The 27,994-nt window shown below is 34.5% G+C and overlaps 1 protein-coding gene across 1 annotated transcript; it reads left to right on the forward strand.

Annotated features, from left to right (window-relative positions):
* Positions 1-27,868, forward strand: LOC136808586 (cullin-1-like). The gene is made up of 22 exons (XM_067065120.1): positions 1-252; positions 924-1,006; positions 2,150-2,226; positions 2,634-2,801; positions 2,927-2,977; positions 4,834-4,924; positions 5,214-5,377; positions 5,568-5,730; positions 7,130-7,260; positions 7,682-7,789; positions 7,967-8,073; positions 8,902-8,950; positions 9,690-9,821; positions 10,874-10,997; positions 14,543-14,619; positions 14,905-15,036; positions 18,591-18,683; positions 21,878-21,925; positions 24,514-24,587; positions 25,003-25,108; positions 25,616-25,729; positions 26,215-27,868. The coding sequence occupies exons 1-22, from the start codon at positions 110-112 to the stop codon at positions 26,293-26,295; spliced, it is 2,316 nt and encodes a 771-aa protein (XP_066921221.1). The 5' UTR covers positions 1-109; the 3' UTR covers positions 26,296-27,868.
* The last annotated feature ends 126 nt before the right edge of the window (positions 27,869-27,994 follow it).

Genomic DNA, 27,994 nt, shown 5'->3' on the forward strand with positions numbered 1-27,994 from the left:
CATTTTGTCATTTTCAGTGACAAATCAAAACAAAATATATTATGTTGCATGAACTTACTACAATGACTTGAACATCAAAATAATATACGTCAACATTGATTCTACGACAATGTCTCTTACTGGGGCATCCAGCAGCGCCCGCTCCTCAAAGTCAACCAATTTGGAGCAAATATGGGATGACTTGAAAGAAGGGATTCAACAAATTTATTTAAAACAAAACATGCCGAAGAAACGTTACATGCAACTTTACACGTATCTTTTCAAATATGTTTTACATTTATTTAAAGGTCCTCTTTATATTGATTGCAAAAATTTATGTATATTGTTGTTGGACATCATCATTTGAGCGAGTGTTCCATATTGTAGTAGAGCCAAAATTTCCAGTCAAAATTCATTTCCAAATTTCCAGTCAAAATTAATTTTCAAATTTGAAGTTAAAAATAGTATATTAGGCGAGACCAATTAAATTTGTTGTTTTACGGGCAGATCGTTAGCAAAATATGAGTCGGTCGGTCGGTTAAATAAAAATAAGATTTTCATTAATCAAAGACTTTAAGTAATATTTTCAAATAATCTTGATCGAAAATTCATCATTCATCTTTGATGGAGTTTGTAATAAAATCTTTCGTGCATAGATTTCATGATTCTAGATTCTTTTTTCAAGTGTAAATTTTTACAATGACTAACTTATTATTGGAAATTTGTGGCACAGGAAATTCAATATTATTATTTTTTCGTTTGCAGCAAATACTGGGTCGGTCGCGCCCGTAGAACAACAAATTAAATTGGTCTCGCCTTACTGGTCAAAATTTAGTTGATAGATAATTAATTGAGTCATCAATCATTGAACATGAATTTGAAATCGTCAAGAATAAATGCCAAGAACTTTTAAGAATTCCTTAACATAACTGTTCTGGTTTTAGTCATGTTTATAACTACTGCACCAGTGTGCAAAATCAAACTCAAAATCAGAGGATTTCAAAACGAAAGTCTGCCAACCAAGGAGGTAAGATATCAGTCATGATTTACATAGTTGGAAATGTCGACTTGTTAAAGCTACCGGGTGTGTCAAAAAAAACGGGCCTATTTTTCGATTTTTTGCGTACAAATTTCTATTGAACAAAGACAAATGAAATTTTTAGGGAAGATTTAAAATTTAATTTTTTACCCTTGGTGAAAATTATACATTTTGTATGTTCATTTAAAATGACTTTATGATAATTCCGCTGACTTAGGTCAATTTTTCATTGTTCACGGATTTTCATAGTTAAATTTTCCCATATGGAACAAGGAACTAAACTACGCTTCGTTTTTACGCTCTTATTTTGTCTCGCTACTTTTAAAACATTAAAATGGCATCATTTTTTCATTTCATGGGTTAAGTTTTGTTCCAAGGTCAATATTTGATAGATTCTAGCTAGTTCCAAGCAAGCCATTTTTTAACGTCAATTGCGATGACAAAAAAATACTTTCAAATCGTCAATGGTGCAGAAATGAACCGATGTTATTACCGTTTGTACATCAAAATCCTTAGGTTTTCAGTTCAACTGTTTTGCAAAATGTTAAAGAAGCAGAACAGAGCTTGTATAATATATTATGATCGATTAAATAATGGAAATGAAACGAATTGACGAAAATTAGTTTTGCTAAGAAATGCTTTACATTGCCTTTAAAACCTTGAGAAGTTACGATAACACTGCGAAAAGATTCCCAAAACCCCTTTAATTTGAAAACAAGATAAGTTTGACATTAAAAAATTTTGATTTAACAGGAATATTCCCTTTTACGTCTAGCTTAAACTTCAATTTCACTTTAAAACGGTTTTTACAGCTGATAGGAAAGCTAGAATGTAAAGGTTTGACGTCTTCTTTGACGTCAATTAATTGCTACTGTAAACAACACAAAAAGTAGTGATCTTGCGAGAATATTCATAACTTTAAATTCATTTGAGGTAACTTTGCCAAACTTTTAGAAATGTTTGGAAATAAAACGTACAATACTCACAAAAAAATTCAAGCCGTTCAGCTGAATAGAAAAATGTACGTCATAGATTGTAAAATAGGGGCGTTTTTTTTGACACACCTAAGTAGCCTGGAATCACTGGTATCAGAAGATTATTCTTGAAGTCAATTGTGTTTTTGTTTTTCAGGTGCTCAATTTGTGGGTGCTGAACTTTATAAAAGATTGAAAGACTTCTTAAAAACATACTTGACAAATTTACTACGTGTAAGTCTAAATCAATTTATAGTCTCTAGGTTTCATCCAGGTATCAACCGTTAAAATTACTTTGATCATTGTTTGTGATAATGAAGCACAACAACATCAATATAAAAAGAAATGTCTTTTCATTTCATCGGACAATTGAAAACAACCAATGCTTCAAAAAGGCTGGGTTGGGCAGATTTTAAATCTGGTTTATCTTGATTTATTTGTTTTTCATGTTTAATTCTTGAAATGTTCGCTGGAGATTTAAAAATTGCCAACAAACTGCCAGCCAAAAAAACCTTACCAAATCAACTGACTTTTCAAGGGATAGCTACTATGGCTAGTGTTGACCTGGTACTTAGAAGAGTATTGTACCCCTCAGCCTCAGAATTTATAAATATTTTCTTTTTCTTTTGACACCATTTTAGCAAGGTATTGACTTGATGGATGAGTCAGTTTTAACATTTTACACGCAACAATGGGAAGGGTACAAATTCTCGAGTAAGGTTCTTCATGGTATTTGTGCCTACCTCAACAGACATTGGGTTCGAAGGGAGTGTGATGAAGGACACAAAAACACATATGAAATTTATAATGTAAGTTTGTTTATCAATACAAATGGATCATTACATATAGTAAAAGTTAAACTTTTATTTTTTATGAAATATTTCTTTCTTTTCTTCTTTTAAATCATATTTTATTTTGTATATTTCTTCTTTAGCTGGCATTGGTTACTTGGAAAGACGTGCTGTTTAAAGCTCTCGACATCAAAGTAAGAATTGACTGGTTTGAGAACATATTTCAATTTAAAATAAAATCAAAATCATTCTACAAAATATTTTAAGTTTTTCCTTGAAAAGAGAAGGTAATTTCGTAAATTAATAAACTGGATTAAGTTTTAATTTTTAGGCTTATTTAGCAATATTGCAATATTATTAAACCTTTAAAGTGCCAATGTCGAGTATATTGGACATGGGCTATATAGGAAGGCGAAGCCCTTCTGTAATGCCCAGCTTGAGTTAGAAATAGTCATTTTTGGTCTAACTCTTAGGAATTGGATTGTGCTTCATGGTCAAGCAAAAAGAAATTGAAAAGTCTTTCCAGTGAGAATTTTAGCCAAAAAGTCAAAAAAATGTAAAAATGAGTGATCCAAGAGCCTCCAAATTTGGCCCTGTTTTATTCTGATTTGAAGTTTTACCACTGGCACCTTTCTGGCAAGCGGGCCTGACTGCTTTAATTCCCCTAGCCTACCCCCCCCCCCCAAAAAAAAAGCAAAAAAGAAAGAGGAGACTCCAAGTTATCCAACGAGCTATGAATGAGCTTCTACCTTATTGGAACTAATTTTTGCGGGAATTAATTTTAACGTTTTTCACGGTTTTTTGAACCCGCGAAATACAACTTTTTTCAAATTTTATCAAAAAATTAGAAAAATTCCTAGGAAAATGAACGAAATTTGTCCAAAAAAGCGGGCAAAACCGGGAAAATTTAAACCCGCGAAATGCAATTTTTCTGATTTTTTTTCGACCGCAAATATTAGTTCCCGTGAAAATTAGTTCCAATAAGGTAACTCCTTCTAGATCTTCTAGAATAAAAGGACCGAAGCACTTAACCTTTCCGCCCCGAAAGACGTATCTGATACGTTCGCCATACGTTCCGAAAGACGTATCTGATACGTTTTTAAGGTGACCTTTATATTTGGTCGGATTACGCCCCAACTGTCAGAGGTACGGTAAAACCGATTAAAAAATCGGAATCAGCGTGAAATTTCCGATAAGAAACAATCGGGGTTTGTTTTGGTATGACGCAACATTTTTCAAAAATAGAAATGGTAGACCAAGCTATGTTGCGTGATTTTGTGAAACTGGAGGAGGCAGAAAGTTAGCAATGAAAGTAAGGGTTTATAAAAGTGTTTTAGAGTTTTATTTGGCTTTTCAAAAGTATGGAATTGTATTACCTAACTATAAAGGAACCTTCTAAAGAAAAAAGTAAGTGTTTTTATCAATTTTTCAGTTCTCTATAATTTTTTGAAGTTTTGCACCAAAAAATGACTTTTTCGCGACATTGTTTTTTCATATACCTTTTGTCTGGCTTCATAATTTCTGTCCAAAATTGTTTGAAGTATTCAGTTAAACATATTTAGAAAGGGGAAAGGTAGGGCTTTCCAAAAATATTAGGGTTTTTTTCTGAAGTTAATTTTTCAAAAAGTTATAACGGTTATCGTGAAAATTGCATTTTCATCAAAAAACGTTGCGCGCAGACGGGCTGAAGATATAAAAATGTTGCGCGCTGGAAAGGTTAAAGGGTCAAGTATATTTTTTTAATTAACTGGCGACTGACGCTGAAAACTTTGTTCGTTTTTCGAAGCTGATTCCAAAAAAATACATATTCTATACTTAAAGCTTGAGTTATCACCTAAGAAATTTCACCCTCTCCAGTCGAAAAGTGTGAAAACACAGTAAATTCTGACTTAAAATGTTTTTGAATAGGGGACTTTTAGATCAAACTCAAAAAGTGAAAGGATATTCACTTTATAAATATTAAAACGCTTATCACATTTCGTACGATCTCAAGGACGTCAAAAAACGTCCAAAATTTTAAATAACAGTCTGTTTGTATTTCTGCTCTCAGGTGACCAATGCAGTCCTGGAACTCATAAAACGTGAACGGAATGGTGAAACTGTAAATACGAGTCTCATTTCTGGTGTCATTGACAGTTACGGTATGTGTCTTACTGTGTGTGTTTATATTTTCCTTTATACTGTACACATAATAAAGCTAGGTATGGCTAATGCTAAATTCCTTAAAGACACTAAATAATCCTAAAAAGCTATAATGGTCAAACTCCCTAATTGCATTTGTTGAAATTGAAAAAATACTTATGCTATCTCAATTATACCGTGACAGAGAGTATTTCCCTACTAATATTTTTCTTTGCTAGGGTTCTGGACCAGCTCTTCCTTGAGTCAATAATCTTTACTGAGAGATACTGTACTTTTTTGTTCTCACAGTGCACTTGGGAATAAATGAAGAAGAATCACGTTCCAATGGACCCACATTGAGTGTTTATAGGTTGCACTTTGAAGCTAATTTCCTAACAGACACCGAACAATATTATACAGCAGAAAGCAATGCTTTCTTAGCAGAAAACCCAGTCACAGAATATATGAAAAGGGTAGGGTTTTTTAAATCACAGTTGAATTCTGCTTTCTAGCATTTTTCAAACCTGTCAATATTTTGCCCATAATAAGTTTCAATTAGGAAATCGAACTAACCACGTACAGTTGTACCCCATGAAAGGGATCCTAAGAGTTGATCTCCCTACTAAAGAGGGACCTTTAATAATCATTTCGATCTTTTCTCAGGCGGAGGCCAGGCTGAAGGAAGAGCAGAGGAGAGTGCAAGTATATTTACACGAAAGCACGCAAATCGAATTGGCCAAGAAGTGTGAACAAGTACTGATAGAGAAACACTTGGATACTTTTTATACCGAATTTAAAAACCTTCTAACAGACGATAAGAATGAAGGTAATAATACTGATAATAGGTATTCGTTCCAGCAAATCATAATAAAGTTATTTGGTAAATAGTTTGTACATCCAATGTTTTAGAGAGACTTAGGCGGTGGTTACACGTAGCCGGGGTGAAATTCACTCCGGTCTATAAAGAAAACACTGTTTCTGTATACACGTATTTAGGCGGGGTGAAGTCGTTTTTAAGTGGGTTGAACTCACCCCGGGGTTGATGTCACCCCGGTCCTGAGGACCTGAGTGAAAATTTTTTTTAAGATTTTTTTTGCAAATTTTTGCACATTTTTACATGTATACACAATTTCTTTTCACCCCGGGTTGAATCTAAAAGTTATGCATGATTAAAGTCTGTTCACGATAAGTGTGCACTCTTTTTTCTTTTGCCTATATAGTTTTTGAAGGAATTCTTCAATCTTTACAAATTTGGTATCATTGGAAAGATATTAGTGAGTGGAAAATTTGGAATTAAAAAATCTTTAAAAAAATTCTAAAAATTAAGATGAAAATGAAGAAGAAAAAAATGAAGATCTTGTAGAAAAGTGCTATAACTATCATTTTCACTGAAGTGAATCCTTGATCATCGAACGTCATCACTGAAAAATTTTCTCAAAAATAATCATTCAGTCAAAAGATATCAAAAAAAGTTATAAGCTGGTTGACGTCTAAAAACGTTGTTTTCTGCTGTTTTTTGAGGTCAATCACTTATTAACTTTGCATCATAACTTTATATTGAATAAATATTTTAGTGAAATTTCTTCACAGTGATGACCTCATAAGATCAAAGAATCTCTCCAGTGAATATGAAAGTTATAGCAATTTTCTACAAGATCTTCATTTTTTTCTTCTTTATTTTCACCTTCATTTTTAGAACTTTTTTAAAGATTTTTTATTTCAAATTGTTCCACTCACAAATATCTCTCTAACGGTACCAAATTTATAAAGATTGAAGAATTCCTTCAAAAGATATAGGTAAAAGAAAAAAAGAGTGCACACTTATCGTGGACAGACTTTACGTTTCACGCCGGGGTGAAAATAAGTTAAAATTTTCACCCCGGACTGAAAAAAAGGGTTTTCACCCCGCCTTTCGCCGACGTGTATCCCAAAATGATTTTCACCCCGGGGTGAATTATTTTTCCATTTCACCCCGGCTACGTGTAACCACCGCCTTACTTTGGAGGTTTTTCTGTATTTATAAGGATCAAGGAAAGGTCTAAGGGATTTTTCTATGATAAAAAGGCTTTGTTTACATTTGCTATTTTTGTAAAAGTACAGTATCACATCAAAATCAAAATAATATATTATTAAAAATTTACTCTCAAAGAACTGAACCCCTGCTTATAGCAATACACTTACCATTTCCATGAGGTATTATTAAAGACTATTGTTGTGTTTTGTAGACCTTGGCAGAATGTATAGCCTAACAGCACGCGTACCAGACGCCCTTGGAACGTTGAAACAACTACTGGAAGAACATATTTATTCACAAGGATTGGATACCATCGAAAAATGTGGAGAATCCGCCCTCAATGTATGTAATATCTTATCTTTAATATACACATTTATTGGCTCTTTATTTGACGATCGCATATAACAGGGGCCCTGAAAAGGTATAAGTGGAATCGTGGGAGTCCGAAATTTGTCTGTTTGTTTTCGCATATCTGATAGATCATAAATTGAATATGATCACAGCAAATTCCAGGACATCTACGATTGCGTTTAAGATCACAGATCCCTCCTGATACAATTTCTCTCAAATAAACGTAACACGAACTAAAACTTAAAAGAGACAGTGTATATACCTAAACCATACCCCTTGTGATGGCTCCGGCTAATCAGGCTTCTGTTGCCCTTGAGGTTTATCTATAAAATATTCTATCATCGTCATCGGAGAATTGGAAGAAGATAAGACGATCCTATAATGCCTTTCAAAATAATTTATTGTGTTGCAGGATCCGCGACTTTATGTGACAACCATGCTCGGTGTTCACGGAAAATATCACGGGCTGGTTTCTTCATCCTTCAATAACGACAGTGGCTTTGTTGCCGCACTCGATAAGGTGATAAATTAATAACAAAAATAACAAGAGTTGTTTTTTCTTTTTTTCATCGTTATTTCACCTCTTTTTTTAGGTTGGGTTTCTTTTTTCAATTTGCTATTTTCACACCTTTTGCTAAAAAAAGACCATACCCATGCATTATTTAACGCTCTATTTTCATTTTAAATTTTCATCCAGGCTTGCGGGCGTTTTGTTAACGCGAATGCGGTGACGAAGCAAGCCAGCAGCTCGTCAAAATCACCCGAATTACTTGCACGCTACTGTGATTCCCTTCTCAAAAAGAGGTAATGATTTGTTGAAGTATATATTTTTAATTCCGCCCAGCTTACGTACAATTTCAACGAGCAGCAACAAAATAGCGTAAAATTAACAGACCAATGAGTTCGTAGCTAATGGCTAGAGCCGAATATTCTACGTAGGATTTGAAACGACTTGAAAACTACCCTAATAAGATTGAAATAAATAATTACCACCATTTTAGTCTAAATTGTACCACAGGAAAAAAAAAGCTATTTTTAATCCATAATCAAAGATGCGGCACATTCTTAAGGCATCATTTTAGCTTGCTTGAGAAACGTTTTTGATTGGCATCTACAATCAGTGCCATAATATATTGGCACTTTTGGCTAATTTAAAAATTCTCGAAAATTGAAGTTCGAGCGAGAATGTCAATTTCAGGTCTTCAACTTGATTTCATCGATTATTTCGATCTGGGAGGGATTTATTGCTTTCTAGGCTATATTTCAAGCCCTACTGGACCATTTTTGAACTTTTAGATCCTCAGATCCTAAGCTCCTCCAAAGTCTTAAGTCTAGCGTTAAAACTCTACCCTTCGAACCTACTTTAGAGCACTTACAAATCGATTGTGGTTTCAAAACACCCCGGTGAATTTTCCTTTTGTGCCAAGTATTTTGTCACTGATTGTAGATGTCGGATGTTCCTCATTGGTTAAAACAACATTGAAGCTGGAGGCACATTAAAAATGGCTCAGTTTTTAGAACATCAGATAGAAACGGAAACAATATTTTATCTTTTTCACTGTTCTTGTAATTATATCTTTGTGAGTGGTGTTTTCCAGATCGTCTTTGTTTATCTCGATTCTCTTTTCACAGTGTGAAAAATCCAGAAGAAGCTGAACTTGAAGATATTCTGAATTCCGTCGTAAGTTTGAACTTTTAGTATACTCTTTTAATGACGCACATGTAGTTATGAAAAGATGTAATGTTTCACCATCGTCTAATGCAACTAGGGAATGTCTTAAGTTTACGGTTTTCGGACTAATTGTTTGAACTAGTAGTATGCATTACCAATAGATCCCTCAAGGGTAGTAATAGCTCTTTGCTAAGCCACCATACTTAGTAAAGTAGAGTCTTGTCATGGGCCCCGTCAACGGGGGGCTAGGGGTCCATGCCCCCACCTCCCCCCGCCACTTTTTGGTAGACCATGTCATACGTTTTTACGAGTTACCATTTTAAATTGGTTTGAGACCAAATCAAACCACAAAAACTATTATTCTCCCCAATTAGATATCGTTTTAAGGTGTTTTGAGGGTGTAAAAAGTGAAAAAAATTTTCCAAAATGTTGGCCCCCTCACTCAAAATGGCTCACCGGGGCCCATGCTTGTAAGTGGAACGCCATGTATTGGTTCTCTTTCAGGAGATTTCAGACAATACCGTACTTTACCTATAACAATCCAAAAGTTCCCTTAACAAACAAAAAGGCAAAAATCGCAAAAGAAATGTTGCAATATTGCAGCACTATCCGAGTGTTCGCGATTTTGGCCTTTTTGTTGTTAAGGGTTGTTATAGGTAAGCACCGTAGAGATTAAATAGTCGAAGATTCTCGCCAGAAAAATGGATCGAATTATGGAAAGTAGATTATATGACATTTTCTTCTTTAGATGGTCATTTTCAAGTATGTCGAGGACAAAGATGTTTTCCAGAAGTTTTATTCTAAGATGTTAGCCAAGCGGCTTGTTCAACAAAATTCTGCGTCCGATGATGCTGAGGCGACCGTCATCACCAAACTAAGGGTCAGTCTTCTTTTTCTCTTATACAGTTGACGATATTTAATTCGCTCCATTATTCGATAATATTAGAACTCATCGTCAACAAGAAACTCTAATGAACGACGCTCTTTAATTCGCTCCATTATTCGATAATATTAGAACTCATCGTCAACAAGAAACTCTAATGAACGACGCTCTTTAATTCGCTCCATTATTCGATAATATTAGAACTCATCGTCAACAAGAAACTCTAATGAACGACGCTCTTTAATTCGCTCCATTATTCGATAATATTAGAACTCATCGTCAACAAGAAACTCTAATGAACGACGCTCTTTAATTCGCTCCATTATTCGATAATATTAGAACTCATCGTCAACAAGAAACTCTAATGAACGACGCTCTATCATTCGATACGCTTTCTTATTCGATAAAATACAATTGCCCATGAACGTCGAATTAGTTAGGTGTTTCACATGGAAGCATGGAAGGAGGCAAAATACAAAGGTCTTGTTAGACGGTAACATTTTTGTGTAACATTTGCTAACATTTCTAAAAATAGAAGATTTCAAAAATGTGCTCAAGAAATGTTAACATATGTTACACGCAAACATTTTGTGTGTAACATTTGATTTTTTTTATTAAAAAAGAGAGAAAAAGAGAGAAAAATCGGCGAAAAAACACGTGCGCACTTGAAGTATCCTTTTAAATTCCCTTTAAATGGCGACATCCTTTGATTCAAAATGTTAACCGTGGAGAGCAAATCATTTTTTTTTGATTTGCTATCTGCGCGTAACATTCGTTAACATTTGAATGTTTCTGAATGTTAATCGATGTTACACAGTAACATTTTGTACAACATTTGCTATTTTAAGAAAATGTTACACAAAAATGTTACCGAATGTTATCGTCTAACAAGACCTTCGCCACTCTATTTAAGGGTCGGGTCGCTTTTTATGCTAAAATTTTATTATTTACGTACCATGGCTCAGAGTTCCTGTCTGCACAGCTGACATTCCAACCGCAATACCCATTACTCTAATCTTATCGATATGATCATCGTTTTTGTTTTTCAGAGTATGTGTGGATACGAGTACACGAACAAACTACAACGCATGTTTCTTGACGTTAACGTCAGTAAAGACCTGAACGAGAAATTCAAATCACACATCCAAAGAAGCGAAACCGATAGTCTAAACCGTAAGTTCTTGTGTAATTTCCGGAGGTCCTTTAAATTAACCTGTGTCCTTCCGTTCGTCCGTCCGTCCGTCCGTCTGTTTGATGCAAACTTTTCTCAGGATTGGCTCGTTCGATTTTTCTGATTTTCTGCACAATGATGCAAAATGGTAATGCCCAAAAAAAAAATTTCCGTTCGAAAATTCCGGAAATATGCCGCAAAAACCGTTTTTTTGGCATTTTCTCGAGATTTCATCATTAGTTTTTTCTGATTTTCTGCACAAAGATGCAATGTCCAAAACATGGAGAAAAAAATTTCCGGCCGAAAATGCCCAAAACATGGGAAAAACATTTTAAATATGCCGGAAATAGCCGTTTTTGCAGATTTTCATTGGATTTTTTCCTTATATTTCGTTGTTTTTTCACGCAAAAACATTAGTAATAACAATACCCACCGTCAAGCATGTTTCAATTGTCACAAAAACTGACTTTAGAAGCCGGAACTTTCTAAAGATCGCCGGAACAGCCCATTATCGCCGGAAAAGCAGGTTTTCTTGAATTTTTTGAGCTGTGCTTATTTTTTCATGAAATTTGGTATATTGATGCAAAATGGTAATACCTAAATTGTGACAGAACCCGATTTTCAATAAACATACTTGTCCGGCAAATTTTTGGGCAAATTTGGGGCAAAAAACGCCTAAAAAACGGGTTTTTAGGACTTTGTGAAAAATTGGATCATTAATTTTTTTTGATTTTTTGCATGAAAGTAGGTAAAAAATGGCTCAAGCAGAATTTTGCAAAAAAATTTTGTTGGCTCAAAAAACGCATGTTTATCTATAAGAATTACTATTAATAAGCATACATCAATGTTCCTAGTCAAATTACTCAATTTTTTTATGAGATAGCTGTTTTTTTTTTGCTCATGAGGGCTTACTTTTGAAGAATATGTATGTTTAAGACAGGAAATTTTAGTTGCTTACCGTGTTCTTATAGAAAAACTGGCCAAATTTGATATTTTTTATAAGCACATTATCAATTACTTAGGTATTAGATTTTCTCGAGATTGGCTTTTTCATTCTTTATGATATTTTGCACAAAGATGCATAACTATAAACCTTCGAATGTGACGGACTCCGATTTTCAAATAAAAATGTTATTGGGCAAATTTGGGCCAAAAAACGGCTAAAAAACGGGTTTTTGGACTTCGTGAAATATTGGATCATTGTTTTTTTCTGATTTTTTGCATGAAAGTAGGTAAAAGATGGCTCAAGCAGATTTTTGTAAAAAAAAGAATTTTTCGGCTCAAAAAACGCATCTTTATCTATAAGAATCACTATTAATAAGCATACATCAATGTTCTTAGTTGAATTAATCAATTTTTTGATGAGATAGATGTTTTTTTTGCTCACGAAGTCTTGAATATGAAAGAATATTTCAAGAGCATGAAATTTTGGTTTCTAAACGTTTTTTTTATAAGAAACAAACGACTAATTTAAATAGATCGTCACTAATTGTGTTCTGGATGATTGTTTAATGGTCACGTCACGTAGGTATCAATTATAAATGTGTTAAATGCATAACCAGGTAGGTCCATAAAAGTATCACTTGTTTCTGTTTTTTTTTGCAGAAAAGATGCGTATTAGCAATGTCCAAAACATGGCCGAGTTCGATTTTGCGAAAGATTTTTTTCCGGTCGAAAATGCCGGAAATATGTTTCCTATTTTACTTTCTTTTCTATTTCCATTCTTTATTGCCGACCCAAAAAAATATCAGCGTTTTGATTGGTCGAGAGCATCGAGATATTTGCGATATTTCATGTTTCTCTAGTATGAAAATATGACCGCGTTGACTTTTGGGGGACTGGGTAAGCGGCGGGAGAAAAATCAAAACAAAACAGCCGAAAAGAACTGACTTTCGGAGAAACTGACTTGGGTGTCAAGGAGAAGGGAAAAATGTAACAAAAATATTTACTGTTACTTTGGGGTTCTTCCATAAAGGACACTAAAATCAAATCTGATGAACTAAGAAATTATTATAAAACTACTTGACACCACCCAAATATTTTCAGTTTTTGGTAAATTCGTCCGTAGTAGTGATAACCAAACAGTTCTTTATCAATGCATACAAAAAAAACTTGAGATTCTTGAATGTTTGCCAATAAGATTTCTCATAACATAAAAAGGAAAATGTAATGTGTTGTATTAAACCAAATGACGAGCGATTTTTATAAAAGTTCTCTCCTAATTCTCGTTCTCGACGAAGGTACGTCCTTGACTTTATAAGCATCTCAATAATCATTCTTCTTCCTTCTAAAATTCGAAACATTTAGAGCTTGACGATAATCAAAAAAGTATCCAAATTGCTGTTGAAAAAATGTTGTTCTTTAACCATCATTATCACAAGCATACATTTCCATCATGGGACTCCTTCCCTCTGCTTTCTTTTGCATCGAAACAAAAACATAGAAAAAGACTGAATGTTATCAATCTGATTAATCCAATGATGAAGGGTTTCTTCTCTATCGAAACAATACTGTACATCATCTGCATTTTGAATTATCAATCTAGAAACTTTCAAATACATCTCTGAAAAATCTGCAACTCTTCAAAACAAAACTTCTGGATCGAAAATGATCGAAAATGCTTCTCTGTTTTGTTTTTGTGTGAATATTTTCGGCGGGAACATATCGAATGTTTTTGTTCGAATCTAACGTTGGAATTAGATTTTCGAATAAAAACATTCGAAACTACACAGAAAAAAGCAAAGGCGGAAGTAAATTTGAAAACAAAAACAAAAAGAAATTTATATCAGGAAAATTTTTTTGAGTCGACAATAAATTAGTTATCACATGACTTCTCGTGCAATACTCATATTTTACTCGTTCCGAGATTTTACCGATATTTTTTAATATTACGGAAAAAGCTCGGAACTCATAAAATATTTCTCGTATTGCACTCGAAGTCATGCGATAACTAGTACATTAGGTAGGTCCAATATGCATTGTGCTTGTTGTTTTTGTTGTAGCCTTTTTTTATCTGCCTGGGAAAAATGCCACATGTTTATTAGAGTAGCAAATTAAGTCGACATAATGGCGTTTTAGTTAAGGTGTTAAGTGTAGGTTTGAATTGTTCCGCCCGTACCATAATTTTCATATTAACAAATTTGATGAATAGCGTTTCTACGAGTTTGAAAATAAATCTGTTATTCGTACTAAAAATAATTTTATTTCCCAGCAACCAAAATAAACAACACTCTAACCTTTTAAAATTTCAGTCCGTATTTTCAAGTATTATTCTTCCAAAATTCATAGAAAGTTATATTGGGCTTTTCCATAGAAAACGCAAAGCCTGTTTAGAGGGCGGGATGGGGCGGGAAAATGACCCCTTCCACTTTGATGGAATTCCATCACAAACTCGGAAAGGAAAAGGACATTCTCAACATATGGCGCACAATTTTTCCCTGCAAAAGCCCATGAAAAAGCTTTTTTTTTACGGCGAATTCGATAAAATTTGGAAGTGGTACTTTTCGAGGTAACATATAGACCAATAACTACATTTGTTTTTCTATAGTCGACTTCAGTGTGCAAGTGTTGGCCTCCAATGCGTGGCCGTTTCAACAATCAGCGACGTTCGCTCTCCCTACTGAGGTACGTATCTCGATATATAAAGAAATTATTTAAGACCATTAATTTTTTACATTTTTTTTTTATAAACACTATCCAAAAAATTTGAATCATTCGGATGTTTTTAACTTTTTGAGTTTTAAGCCTAAAAATGCTCTTAAAATGTTCCTATATTATACATTTTCCGATCATTTTTATTAATAATGTTGGTGTCTGCAAAGTCAACGAAGACATGCTCTCGTAGTTTGTTCTTATAAAAAATGTGTACTCTTTATTCTTACGACACCTTCTACATTCTTTTCATTACAGCTTGAGAAATGTTTGCAGCGGTTCACCACGTTTTACAGCGCCCAACACAGCGGAAGAAAACTTCATTGGTTGTACACGTTATCGAAAGGAGAACTCGTCACAAACTGTTTCAAAAATAAATACACTTTACAGGTGAATGGAATTTCTTACTGTTTCAACTGCTTATCAAACCAGAAGACGCATGTATGTTCCCCATCGCGTTCAATTACCAGGTTCCAAACTCTTGCATGTAAGCGGCATCAAAGATTGCCTTAACCTTTCCAGCGCGCAACTTTTTAAATTTTCACGCTGTCAGCGCGCAACATTTTTTCAGAAAATAGACATGTTCAGTTATTTGATCATAACTCAAGAACTAGGAATCTTTAGAAAAAAAGTAAGGTATCCCTGAAAAGCTACTTAAATTCTACAACTTTTAGACCAAGTACCAATCCAAATAAAATATTCCAACAAAAATGGTAGCATCACGTAAACCACAGTTTTTTTTCACGTTTTGCGGTAATGTCACTTTTTTTGCATTTTTCACTTCTAGAGCAAAAAAAAAGTGGGGGGAAGTTAATTAAAAAATCTGTCTTTGGCTATTTATCAATCTATACATCATTTGAAGTAATATACCAAAAAATCAGCCTCCAGAAAAATCTGTATGTGTCACACCAGCCTCCCAAATATCGGTCACTTTTGCCAAAAATCACGATTTCGGCTAAAAAAATCCAATATATACAATTTTGAAGTATTTTGATGATAATGTGTTTCCAGAAGCAGCTACAACATCAAAAATGGTGTAAAAGTATTCCCTAACTATCTAAACAACACTTTCAGTCAGTATTCTTAGCTCCTGAAGCTTTTGAAGGGTATCGGCTACCGTGAAACTAGATGGCATAGTCGGCGACAGTTGCAAAGTTTCCAAAAACCGTAAGCCTTTTGAAGCAAACTCATTGCTATCAAATCTGGTCTCTTTTGCCCATAAGGAATGCTAAATGTCATCATAATAATTCCATGTGGCTGTTATGTGGTTCCTGCCATCATTTTGATCCATATAAGCTGTAATCAGGACATCGTTATGAGCCAAGAATTTTGGGGATCGATCGACCGTTGCTGGTGGGTGGAGCGGAAGAAGTAGTGCAATTCAACATAAATCCAGGCTTTTCAAATTCTTTGGTGCTCCTTTGAAATAAATAAGGTGTAGAAAACACTTTTGCATTGAATTTGTCCACTTTCCATGCTCCAACCTGAATAAAAAGTAAAAAGTACTGTAAGTTTGGGTCGACACCGATGGTTTGTCGAGAAAAGTGGTCAAAATGACAAATAAATGGAATTTTTATGCTAAAAACAAAACACAAAATATAAGACATACTTACTGGATGTTTTGCCATTATAAAAACAATGTTTCCATGAAGAAAAGTGGCCTAAACCAGTCAAAAAATCCAAGAACTTTAGCAGTAAGTTTGAAAAACCCATTTCTTGGTCGCCATCTTGATTCAGTGTTTTTCTCTACCTTTTCTCCGAAATCTGCTGCCTCACCACGTGATCAAAACATTACATCACCATATATCAAAAGAAAGCTTAGAACCTCTACTTTTCGTTTCTCTTTACTTCTACGGCTAGCAAAGAAGCCAATGGGAGAAATATAGCTTAGAAGATCACTATGTCAAAAAAACGTATATACTCGTCCGCCGGAACGTATGCTCGACGACTATACTCGTCCGCCGGGCTGAAAAGGTTAAAAAGAGTATGACATCAGCCCATAAGTTCAATTTTCTTATAATTGTTTCGATGTTTTTATCCAAAGTGAAAGTAAGTGTTGACAAAATTTAAGTTAATCTTTCTTCTTTCAAATGCAGATTCTAATTTTTCCAGTCATCAAATTCTTTCGATTCGTAATTTTTAATTATGGATGATTAAATTGATAAAGTATTAAAAGGATATTCGAAAATGATAGATCTGATGGTGATATAGTGGTGAACAGACTCCGCGTCAGAGGGTAGTGGATTCAAGTCTCACGCAATAGCACACCGCGGTGAATCTTAAAATAGTGACAAATCTGCAGAAATTTATTCCGTCATACGACTTGCAATCCCATCATCCTTTGCGTTAAATGCTCTTTCACGTTAAATACTTACAATATTATAAGAAAGATAATAACTGTCACAGTTTTCCAATCATTTCGAAATGAACTGTGGGATTGGAACTCGTACAAATTTCTAGTTGAAATGATTACCGTACTTACTCTGTCTCAAAATAATTTGCAGCTGGAGATCTTTTTCTTCTTCGTTTTTCATTTTCATTTTCCTTTTTTTTCTCAAAATTTTTACTTGATAATATTCCACTCACGAATATCTTTTTAACGAGCACAAAATCGCCACTTGATTCAAATTTTATCAAAAGTTACAGCTATTTTTTTCTCCAGCTGCAAATTATTTTGAGAAAGACTTTATTTAACAATCCAAAAGCCCCAAATCCGTAAGTACGTAGGTATATACGGTATGACGTGTGCGACGCGAAGCACTATACTATTCGACATCACGCATAACAACTAATTTAATCGTTGACAAAAATAATAAATTTCATCCCTAAACAAAGAAGATTACCTCGATTACCGGTTTCATCAACATTTTTTGGACCTACCCCGGTAGGTTAACCTTGTCCGTTCGTTCGTCTGTTCGTTCGTCTGTTCGTTATTAGCTTTCCTCATGATTGGCTCGTTAGTTTTTTCTGATTTTTTGCACAAAGATGCATAACTATAAACCCTCGAATGTGACGGAGCCCGATTTTCAAAAAAAAAAAATTTGGGGGCAAATTTGGGCCAAAAAACGGCTAAAAAACAACGGGTTTTTTGGACTTTGTGAAAAATTAGGTCGTTAATTTTTTCTGATTTTTTGCATGAAAGTAGGGTACCATCGTAGGTCCCGCCAAATTAAACATTTTGAAAATATGATCTCTTTTAAGGTGTTTTTGCTATTTTTTCGCTGTTTTGACGCCATCTTAAGGTTAAATTTTTAAGCAACCGCCAAATTAAATTCCCGCCAAATTTAGTTTTTTCGTCCATCCGCCAAATTAAATTCCCTCTGAAAAAACTTTTTTGGCCATCCGCCAAATTAACTTCCCGCCAAAATTTCTTCCTTTAAGGTATCAATTACTTAGGTATTAGCGTTTCTCGAGATTGGCTCTTTCATTCTTTATGATTTTTTGCACAAAGATGCATAACTATAAACCCTCGAATGTGACGGAGCTAGATTTTTGGAGAAAAAAATTTTGGGGTAAATTTCAGCTAAAAAACGGATAAAAAAGGGTTTTTCGGACTTGTTATTTTCTGACTTTTTGCCTGAAAGTAGGTAAAAGATGGCTTCAGCAGATTTTCGTAAAAAAAGAATTTTTCAGCTCAAAAAACGCATATTTATCTATAAGAATCACTGTAAGCATACATCAATGTTCTTAAAATTACTGAATTTTTTGATGAGATGTTTTTTTGCACTCGAAGTCTTGAATATGAAAGATTTCTTCAAGAGTATGAAATTTTGGTTTCTAAACGTGTTTTTTATAAGAAACAAACGACTAATTTTAATAGATCGTCACTATTTGTGTTCTGAATGATTGTTTAATGGTCACGCTTATGTAGATATCAATTATATATGTGTTAAATGTGTAACCAGGTAGGTCCATAAAAGTATCACTTGTTTCATTTTTTTCAGGCTTCGACGTATCAAATGTCCGTCTTGCTGATGTATAACGACCAAGACAGCTACACTGTAGAGCAAATACACGAACACACTCAAATTAAAATGGTAAATTTAAAGATTTTGTTTTTACATAAATTGAAACTGTTTGCTTACTCATTAATCTGGATTACAAGCTCTTATGTTGCATTGACATGTAATATCGAGCAAGATTGTTTAGAAAATAATTTAAATTTTTTGTTTGATACACGGTTTTCGAATTTTAAAGGTTTTGTTTTTGAATAAGAGTGATATCGTTTGCTTACTCATCAATTTTGATTTACAAGCATTTTCATATTGGATTGACACGAATGTGAAGCAAGATTGGTCAAAAAGAAGGAAGGAAGAAACATTTTTTGCTTATATTAGCACAATATGACAATACGAAAGCAGCCGGCGAGGCGACCTTTTTTTTCGATGTGTTCTGAGAGCATATTACAGCTAGAAATTTTGATCTGTTCTGATCAGACCTTCGAAAATTAATCAGCCAGAAATGTCTAGAAATGATGATGCGTTCTGACGAGACAGGGGTATAATCAAGGTCATCTAACGGGTTCTTGTTGTCTAGGTAACCCTAGAAAGCTTCAGAACACATATTTTAAGGAGACAGGGGTATAATCAAGCAAAAATTGATGTAATCTTGTTGCCTAGTAACCATGGAAATTTTTAGAACACATCTTTCGAGGAGAAAAACAAATATCTTACAAGTTTGTCTTGGCGAACTGTTTTTCCTAGATTTTAGAACACATCAAATCATAAAGAAGTGATAAGTTTAGGGAGACAAATAGTGCGATAAAGTTTTCCTAGAAATCAGAACACATCATTTGTATGAAAAATTTAAAGGTCATAACAATTGGTCTCCTAGAAAATAAGAACACATATTTCTAAAAAATCCCTTCGCCGGCTGCTTCTGACAATAGGCAGACACTGTCCTGATATGAAATATGTGTCTGATATGAAACGGGAACACTTGTGTAAAAACAAGTCCTTTAAACCTTGCACGCGAGAAAATATCGATTAAAAAAATACTCTTGTGACCAATCGCGTGAATACTAAAATTACACAATGGTAGAAAAGGAAACGATTCCTTCTTTAACCGGTCGGCATTAATAATTGAAAAGTCTTTTCTTTTTCCTTTTCCCGTAGTACTGTAAAATATTTTGGTATATAATCGCCAAAAGGATTTTCTCCTTTCACACGTTTGGCATTGGTTTTAAACTAAGCAATCTGAAAGGGAATCTCATTTTCAACGTTCTCGAACTTGAGCCATTCTGGATTAGGTAGCAGTGGATTTTGACCGCTATTCAGTTGGAAAATAACCATGAATAACAGTTACGTCACCTTCATTGCTGGTCATGCGCACATAAGCTTTATACGAACAGAACTTGCACAACTATCGATCGTTCTACAGTTAGTCTCTCTATTTTTTCACGTTTTCCTGCAGTGTTGCATACGGAAAGCCAGATTGAAAGATAACCAACACTACCTCATCCAACTTTTATCTTTGGCCGATTCTCTGACCATGCTTTTTACCATCGCTATACATTCTCTTAAAGTTTCCAATCGGCTCTTAACAAACGCGAACTCCTCAATCACCATGTTATCATGCTGCGTTTATGTTTTCCGTCTTTCATCATTGGTCGCTCTCATGTTTATCGTTACTGATCGTTGGGTGGCTGTCAAGTATCCGCTTAGGTACTACTTGCTTGTCACTAAGCGTAAAATCAATATCGCCTTCTTAATAGCTTTTGTTATCGTAGTTGTGTTGGTTTGTTTTTGTATGTTCATGCCGGGCTACGATGCGAAATTGGACAACCTGTATATCACTAAGAATCCTGCTATTATTGTGTTGCTGACGATTTACAGGGCGGTCGCTTGTATCTTTATAATTACCATGGGGAAACTAACACTGGTAACGAGAGACCGCAGTGAACGAAATATTCCCCGTATCCAGGGCCTAAAAGCAGAGAGACTTGATACCATTCAAAGACTTCGGAGGAGTATCAAAGACGTCGTGAAATTGAACATTCCTACTTGTTTCTTTCTGATCCCAATGATCTTGATCGCACTGATCGCTCTCGTCACTGGCAGGAAGTTCTTCAAGATAAACGCCTTTTTTACATGGATGTACCTGCTGAGCAACCCTCTACTCTACTTAACCTTTTTCACAAAAATTCGACGTTCTTGGTACGACCGCTTATTTGGTATTCGTAGGGTCGATCCAAATATGTTCCTCGATAATATCCAGAGGAGGATTGCTGTAATAAGTCCTAAAAGAAAGCCAAACCACCATAATCACATTTCTCCACCGGATGCGTTGAATTTACGCTTTGCGTCAGAAGTTCAATTGAATAGTGAGCTTGCTACGAAAGATGCAGCTGCTCAATTGAATATTAAGATAACTCAAGTCGTGCAATTAAATGTCAAGATCACTTCAGAAGAGCCTGACCTGAATAATCAGAATACTGAGATTGCTCAAAATCATAATTTGAATAATGAGATTGTTTCAGAACATGAATTAAATGATGAGATCGCTCAAAAGGAGTTGAATGATGAGATAACTCAAGTCGTGCAATTCGTGATAGATGATGTAAATACTCCAGACAAACACGAATTAAATGATGAGATCCTTCAGAAAGAGGATTTGAGTAGAGAAAGTACAATGTAGATAATGATGAACTTTAGATTATTATAAATAAAGGAGATATATCCTAGGGATTTTTTTGGAAAATTTTAGCCGAAGTAATCTGCTTTTATTTATTAAACTTTACTTCAATTTCTAACTGAAATTTTGTCTAATTCATAAAAAAATTGAAGAAAACACTGATTGCTCACTATCTATCATAGAAAATTTTATCCAAAAATATACCGTCGCCTCCTTTGCAACCGACCCAACCGCTTGGGTTTATGGGCTGAAATTCCGTTTAGTAAATTCAAAGATCGCAAGTCACCATAGCCAGTTAGACGAAAACCGCTTTTTTATCGCGTTTTAACGTCTGCTACTTTTTGCCGCGGAATCGAAAGTTTTTGGATGGGAAAGTCCGTCCAAGATTTGCTTTTCGGTATGGCGCATCTTGCCGTGACTTTGGGCAATCTGCACTCCATCGCTTGTGTCTTTTTTGTTTTAAAATGTAACTGACCATAAAGCAAAGACAAAATTTGGGTTTTTGGGAAGGCACTGGCTAAGGTAGCGCAGTTATTACAAGGATAATCGAAAGTAAGAGTTATTGCTTAAATTTGAATTTTTGCACTTCTTTTTTTAGGATTTGTTACCGCAAGTTTTGGCAATCCTCTTAAAAATACGAATTCTGGTAAGTTTTAGATCCTATATTTTCCAAAATTTTCTTTGATCCATAAAATGTCGTGCCAGACTGAAAAAGAATCTAAAATCGATTTCTGATGGCCAAATGACGTCACAAAGTCAAAAATCAAAACATGTTTTTCGGTTTCACTAATGAACTGTTATCAGATAGAATAATATCTCACTTTGGCTACTTCATCATCTATTCAGATTCCCTTTGTTAAAAGTGATTATTGGTCGTGAAAACAGTTTCTCAAAATCTGATGCGTGGATAGAAATCTCTTCATAAGGGTATTTTTTCTCAGTTACGAAATTTTTAGCTTTGGAAAACGATTGATATTTACAAATCTATTTTAGCTTACAATCTGGAATTTTAGGAGCTGAAATTTAGTGATTCCATCGATTTTAACTCCTAAAATTAAAAAATCAATTTTAGTCTATACTACTCTAGGGGCTGAGTTAGGTCCCGTATGCGCATCGGCGTATAGTCATTTTTTCTTTTGATCATGAAAGTATAGTCCTTGAAGAGTCAGAAAACGTGTGTGGCGTTATTTGGATCAGGCTCAAATTTCCATAATGGCGGATTTTAGATTTTCAACCCTTTTTAGCCCTCTTGCTTGAAAAAAAATTTTCTTTGACTTTAAACATAGACATATTATATACCAATCGATCACAAATTTTATGCTGATTGAGAAAAAGGTCAGAATCACGGTCTGAAAATTTCGTTGTCTGGAGATATGAAGCGCTTTCGATTTCGATTTTTTGAAATGACTACTTTTGGTTCCAGATTTACGTGGCTGTAACATTTGATTGGCTTACTTAATTTACTTGAAATTTTCGGAGGGTCTTGCCTGCCGTTCAAATAATAAAATTCAGAAAAATTTATTTTCTACATGAATTTCGAAATCCATAATGGCGGATTCAAAACTTTCTTTCGTCACATTGGCTATTAGGCTCTGCTAGCCTAAGAAAAATATTTTTTTGAGCTTAAAACCCTGCATATTATATACCAATCGATCAGAAATTTTATGCTGATTAAGAAAAAGGTCAGAACCATGGTCTGAAAATTTCTTTATCAAGAGATACGAAGCACTTACGTTTTCTAAGTTTTGAAAACGAAAGTACTTCATAGCTCGACATAGCAAAATTTTCAGACCATGGTTGTGACCTTTTTCTTAATCAGCATAAAATTTCTGATCGATTGGTATATAATATGCAGGGTTTTAAGCTCAAAAAATATTTTTCTTAGCTTAGCAGAGCCTAAGAGCCCATGTGACGAAAGAAAATTTTGAATCCGCCATTATGGATTTCGAAATTCATGTAGAAAATAAATTTTTCTGAATTTTATTATTTGAACGGCAGGCAAGACCCTCCGAAAATTTCAAGTAAATCAAGTAAGCCAATCAAATGTTACAGCCACGCAAATCTGGAACCAAAAGTAGTAATTTCAAAAAAATCGAAATCGAAAGTGCTTCATATCTCCAGATAACGAAATTTTCAGACCATGATTCTGACCTTTTTCTCAATCAGCATAAAATTTGTGATCGATTGGTATATAATATGTCTATGTTTAAAGTCAAAGAAAAATTTTTTCAAGCAAGAGGGCTAAAAAGGGTTGAAAATCTAAAATCCGCCATTATGGAAATTTGAGCCTGATCCAAATAACGCCACACACCTTTTCTGACTCTTCAAGGACTATACTTTCATGATCAAAAGAAAAAATGACTATACGCCGATGCGCATACGGGACCTAGCTCAGCCCCTAGAGTATACGGAAAGAATAACTAATTTAGGTGAAAACTTGACACCCAAATTTCTTTTCTTGGAAGTGCGTTTTCAAATAGTTTTCAACACTGGTGAATCAATAAAATAAGCTGATTTCAAATATTGAGGGGACCGAAGTGCCCGAAATTTCCAGTTGAAAATAATCAAATTATGTGCATAATTCAAAAGAATCGAATCAAGCATGAGAAAATATACAATTAAAAACGATAAGAACAAAGAAATGACATTATCATTGCACACGTGCAATTGAATTCCCATTGCAACTATGGGACCCCTTACAGACACGCTTCATTTTGAGGAAAAAAGCATGAATTCATTCCATCTGATAATAATTCTATGGTTTCGCCAAAGGTTCTTTTTATTAAACTTTTTTTTCACGTTATTTATAGTCGGCAAAAGAAGAAGACTTTAAATTATTTGAACATTTTAACGGAGAAATTTAACCTTTCTCGCTAGAACTAAATGTTATTGTTTATAATTCGTAATTTTTAAGTGAAAATTACAAAAAAAACTAATTGTAACATATAATTAAGTATAATTAACCCAGTTAACCAGGGTCCTATGAAATAAATAGTTATCAGAATTTACAGTATAACATAAAAGTTCCTTTTGTCTGCCATTTGATCTATCCCACGCCTGTCAAATTTTCTTTGATATTGTCTGTAATTTTGAAAGCACCTTTCTTCCAAAGTTTGAGTTTATAAGTGTATTTCGAGTAATACTCTGTTTACTTTTGTTATCTCACAATATTTTTATGATTTTGTTTTGTATTCTCTATCCTGACAAATTATAAGTCATCATTTTCTTTTTCAGATAAGCGATAAACCCATGGGTGATGGTCAAATCGATTTAAACGCAAACATTCGACTGTATAAAGATTATAAAAAGTAAGTTCTATCAAGTCTCCAAAGATGCATACTTCCTTTTCTAATTCAATACTCAATTTTCGAAGCTTTCTGTAATTCAAACTGAAACGAAATTCTCCAGAACTGTAGCAATACCAATACAAATCTTTCTGCTAGTCTTACATAATTATTGGGCTCCTTGAAGACCGAAGTAAAAAGAACTATTTAGCTCATGAAGACAGAAGCGATGGGGTATAATGTAGATTTAACCCCCCCCCCTACCCCCCTAACACTCGATCGTAATTTATGAATTTTTTTGCCCCAGACAATATAATAAACTTCCATCGGGAGGATGGTAGATTATTGTATTGTCTGGAAGTAGAAAAATGAGGGTTTTGTTTGTACGAAAATTATTTCAGTCAGATGATAAATTTGAAATACCTTCGTATCTTCACAGCAAAAAACTCCGCGTCAACATTAATGTGCCCATGAAAACTGAACAAAAACAAGAACAAGAACAAACGCACAAATTCATCGAGGAAGACCGAAAACTTCTTATTCAGGTTTGTATGGCGTGTTTTCTTTTTTTCTTTTGTGAAAATATAGGAGCTTCTAGTGGTCTCTTCTAGAAATGTTTGAACACCTCTGAAGTTGGGTAGATTATTATACCCAGGGATAAAACCTGTTGAAAAGGGGAGTTGAAAATCTCACTGTCTTGGTAAGGGGCACTGATACTGTTATATTTCCATCCCTGATTCACGATTCTGAAAGACAATTGAAGCAATTTCTATTTTTACTTCCAAGTTGAGCTGAGAAAAGCATGTTCAAGACACCTAAAACTCCCAAAAGAAGCCTGATTTTTTGGTAATATAAAATTTGAAATATGTGAAAAAATCACGTACCTTACAGTGAAGATGGACGAACTAAAATCAGTCTTTTACCAGTCATGACCTTAAGTGGTAATACGTGCCATGTGGAGAGTATCAGAGTCTGCTCGGAAATAATTGTTCTTAATTGCTCTTATAACACAGATATAAGTAACGTCTTTTTCTTCTTACTTACACACACAGGCGTGTATTGTACGGATCATGAAAATGCGTAAAGTGATGAAACATCAACATTTATTGACGGAAGTGTTAACGCAACTCTCATCACGTTTCAAACCTGGTATCCCCGTCATAAAGGTAAGAAGATCTTTCTGTCTGTGTCGGGATAAATCTTTTGGGCGTTTCTGAATGCATGAAACAACTTCTTCCCCGTGTATCCAGTGTATTTACGTTATTGCTAGACGCCAGAGAATTATCTGTTGTCATCTGTAAGCATCAAAAAGCCGATAATACACCGGGAACGAGGTTGTCAATGAAAGACTTTTTGGTGGTTTTATTGGGGAGTCGTCAAAATTAGCCTGTGGAGGCCTGTGTATTTTTTTAACGTAATCAAATTTTAAAATGACAGTTTTCATTGGACCCTAGGCATTCTTTAGCAGAGTAGCACACAATGTCCCAAAGGGTTTACTGTTCGGTTGGGAATGACCCTGTTATTGACGAATACATATTTTGAGAATTAGTGATTTCAAGTCAGAGGCCTGCCTCCGTCATCCATTTGACCTGAGCCCCCCCCCCCTCCTTTAGGATTAAAACACATGAAATGTTTTTTCATATTTTTTCAGAAATGTATCGACATCCTGATAGAGAAAGAATATCTGGAGCGCGTTGAAAAAGAAAAAGACACTTATAGCTATTTAGCTTGAGAGTAGAGTTTTTATCATCTAAATAAACTGTTCAAACCTTGTTATTTTGTTTGGTCAAACTCTCTGTGATAAAAAGCGTTGACATACTTTTGTTGTGATGCGTGGTATTTTGATGACTTGATGGAACCAGTTTTTGATTTGATTCTTTTTATTGTATGATATGATGTTACTATGAGCCAACCCCATTTTTTGCATTCCGTATTTGGTTTATTTAAACTAAGTATTTACTACGATGAAACTTTTCACGACATTTTTTAGAGAGCAAAAAAAATTTCTCCGGCACAATAATGGTTTTGAGGTTCTTCCACTGGCCTTAATATATCATGGACAACGTTTCTCGATCCCGATCAAGCAAAACCTTTGATATAAATTTTTTAAGTGGTACCCTAAATCGTACTCAATCTGGGTCAAAAATTAGGGTACCACTTTTCAAAAAAACTTCAATAAAGATGGCGGATAAAGCTTGGTAAAATCCCCCCGACTATTAGGTACCCGAGAGTAAAGATACAATCTATTCTTTTGTTATTTGACGCTTTCAGTAATATCCAGATTGTACACTGTCTTCATTGTGACATCCATATAGAGTTCTTTTAACGTCTTCCATGGACAACACCCAATCTGTTTTTCTTGGTCCAGTTCTCTTATGTTTTTTAAATCCTTGTGCGAAAAACACAAAGATTTAAAACATGTTTTTCTCATCATTTTTCCCTTCTTTCCTGTCTCATAATCTTCCGAGGTTCAAGAAGGAGGCGAAAGATTAGTAATATCGTGCGGCTTTAAATGTGCAATCGACCTTTCTATATGGGAATGTAGCTTTCACTCTTAGACACTGAAAATAAAACCTCGTTAACGATTGACCTGATCGTACTGGTTTAACAGGATGTAGGTAGTCTCCTATTTTCCTTGGAAATTTATTCACCCTGTAAAAGATACTCTTGTGTGCTTAATTGTATGTAAGGAGGTCATTTTGCAATGTTTGGAACCCCCCCCCCCCCCCATATCACTTTATAATGACCAATATGCTATGAATTGCCAAAATTGGCCAAAAACATTCATCTTCCTAGGGACTTTTAGCGAAATGAGGTCAAAAGCACTTAATTATGACCCCCCCCCCATTTTGTTGATTTTTATCTGGAGTACCCACCCCCTGCTTATTCCACCACCCCCCTACATTAAGCATACAAGAGTACTGAATTTCATACATCCTTAGAGAGAAGACTCTTTTTTTAACCCTACCTTTAATGTGGCCCAAATATCAACTTTTTGAAAAATTGACTTTTCAGTAAAGAACTTAAACAAGGAGTAATTTTCCACTTGAGACTACGTGCTTCACCTCGACCTAAGATGGCGTCATTTTTTGAAGACATCGTACCTCTATATCGTATGTTTATACTATTAGGTCCATTTAAAGTTAATTTTCCCTGCCATAGTTCTTATTTTTGGTCAAACATTTTGTTTTTAAAAAAAATTGAAGGAAGCAAACGAAATCTTCTGTCAGTTTATTATTATACCACGTTTTTTGTATTTGTTTCTAGAGCATTCTATGACAAGAAGAGAGTTTGATATATTGTAATTTTTGAAATGTTTCTCGTCATTATCTTCCCTTTGACATTCATCCTTTTTTACCCTTTTTGACTTGAGGGTCAAGATTTCGCCAACGTCTTTTGGCCATAAAAGATTTTGTCAGGCTTACCGTTGT

This window comes from Clytia hemisphaerica, unplaced genomic scaffold (assembly GCF_902728285.1).
Source record: "Clytia hemisphaerica strain Z4C2 unplaced genomic scaffold, Clytia hemisphaerica genome assembly, whole genome shotgun sequence".
Taxonomy (NCBI): Eukaryota; Metazoa; Cnidaria; class Hydrozoa; order Leptothecata; family Clytiidae; genus Clytia; species Clytia hemisphaerica.

What these genes read in the sequence shown, in the direction of transcription:
- LOC136808586 (XM_067065120.1), top strand. Translation starts at nt 110, where the DNA reads ATGTCTCTTACTGGGGCATCCAGCAGCGCCCGCTCCTCAAAGTCAACC. An exon ending in AACAGACGATAAGAATGAAG is followed by an intron (nt 5,731 to 7,129) that starts GTAATAATACTG and finishes TGTGTTTTGTAG; the next exon opens with ACCTTGGCAGAATGTATAGC. An exon ending in TTGTTGCCGCACTCGATAAG is followed by an intron (nt 7,790 to 7,966) that starts GTGATAAATTAA and finishes ATTTTCATCCAG; the next exon opens with GCTTGCGGGCGTTTTGTTAA.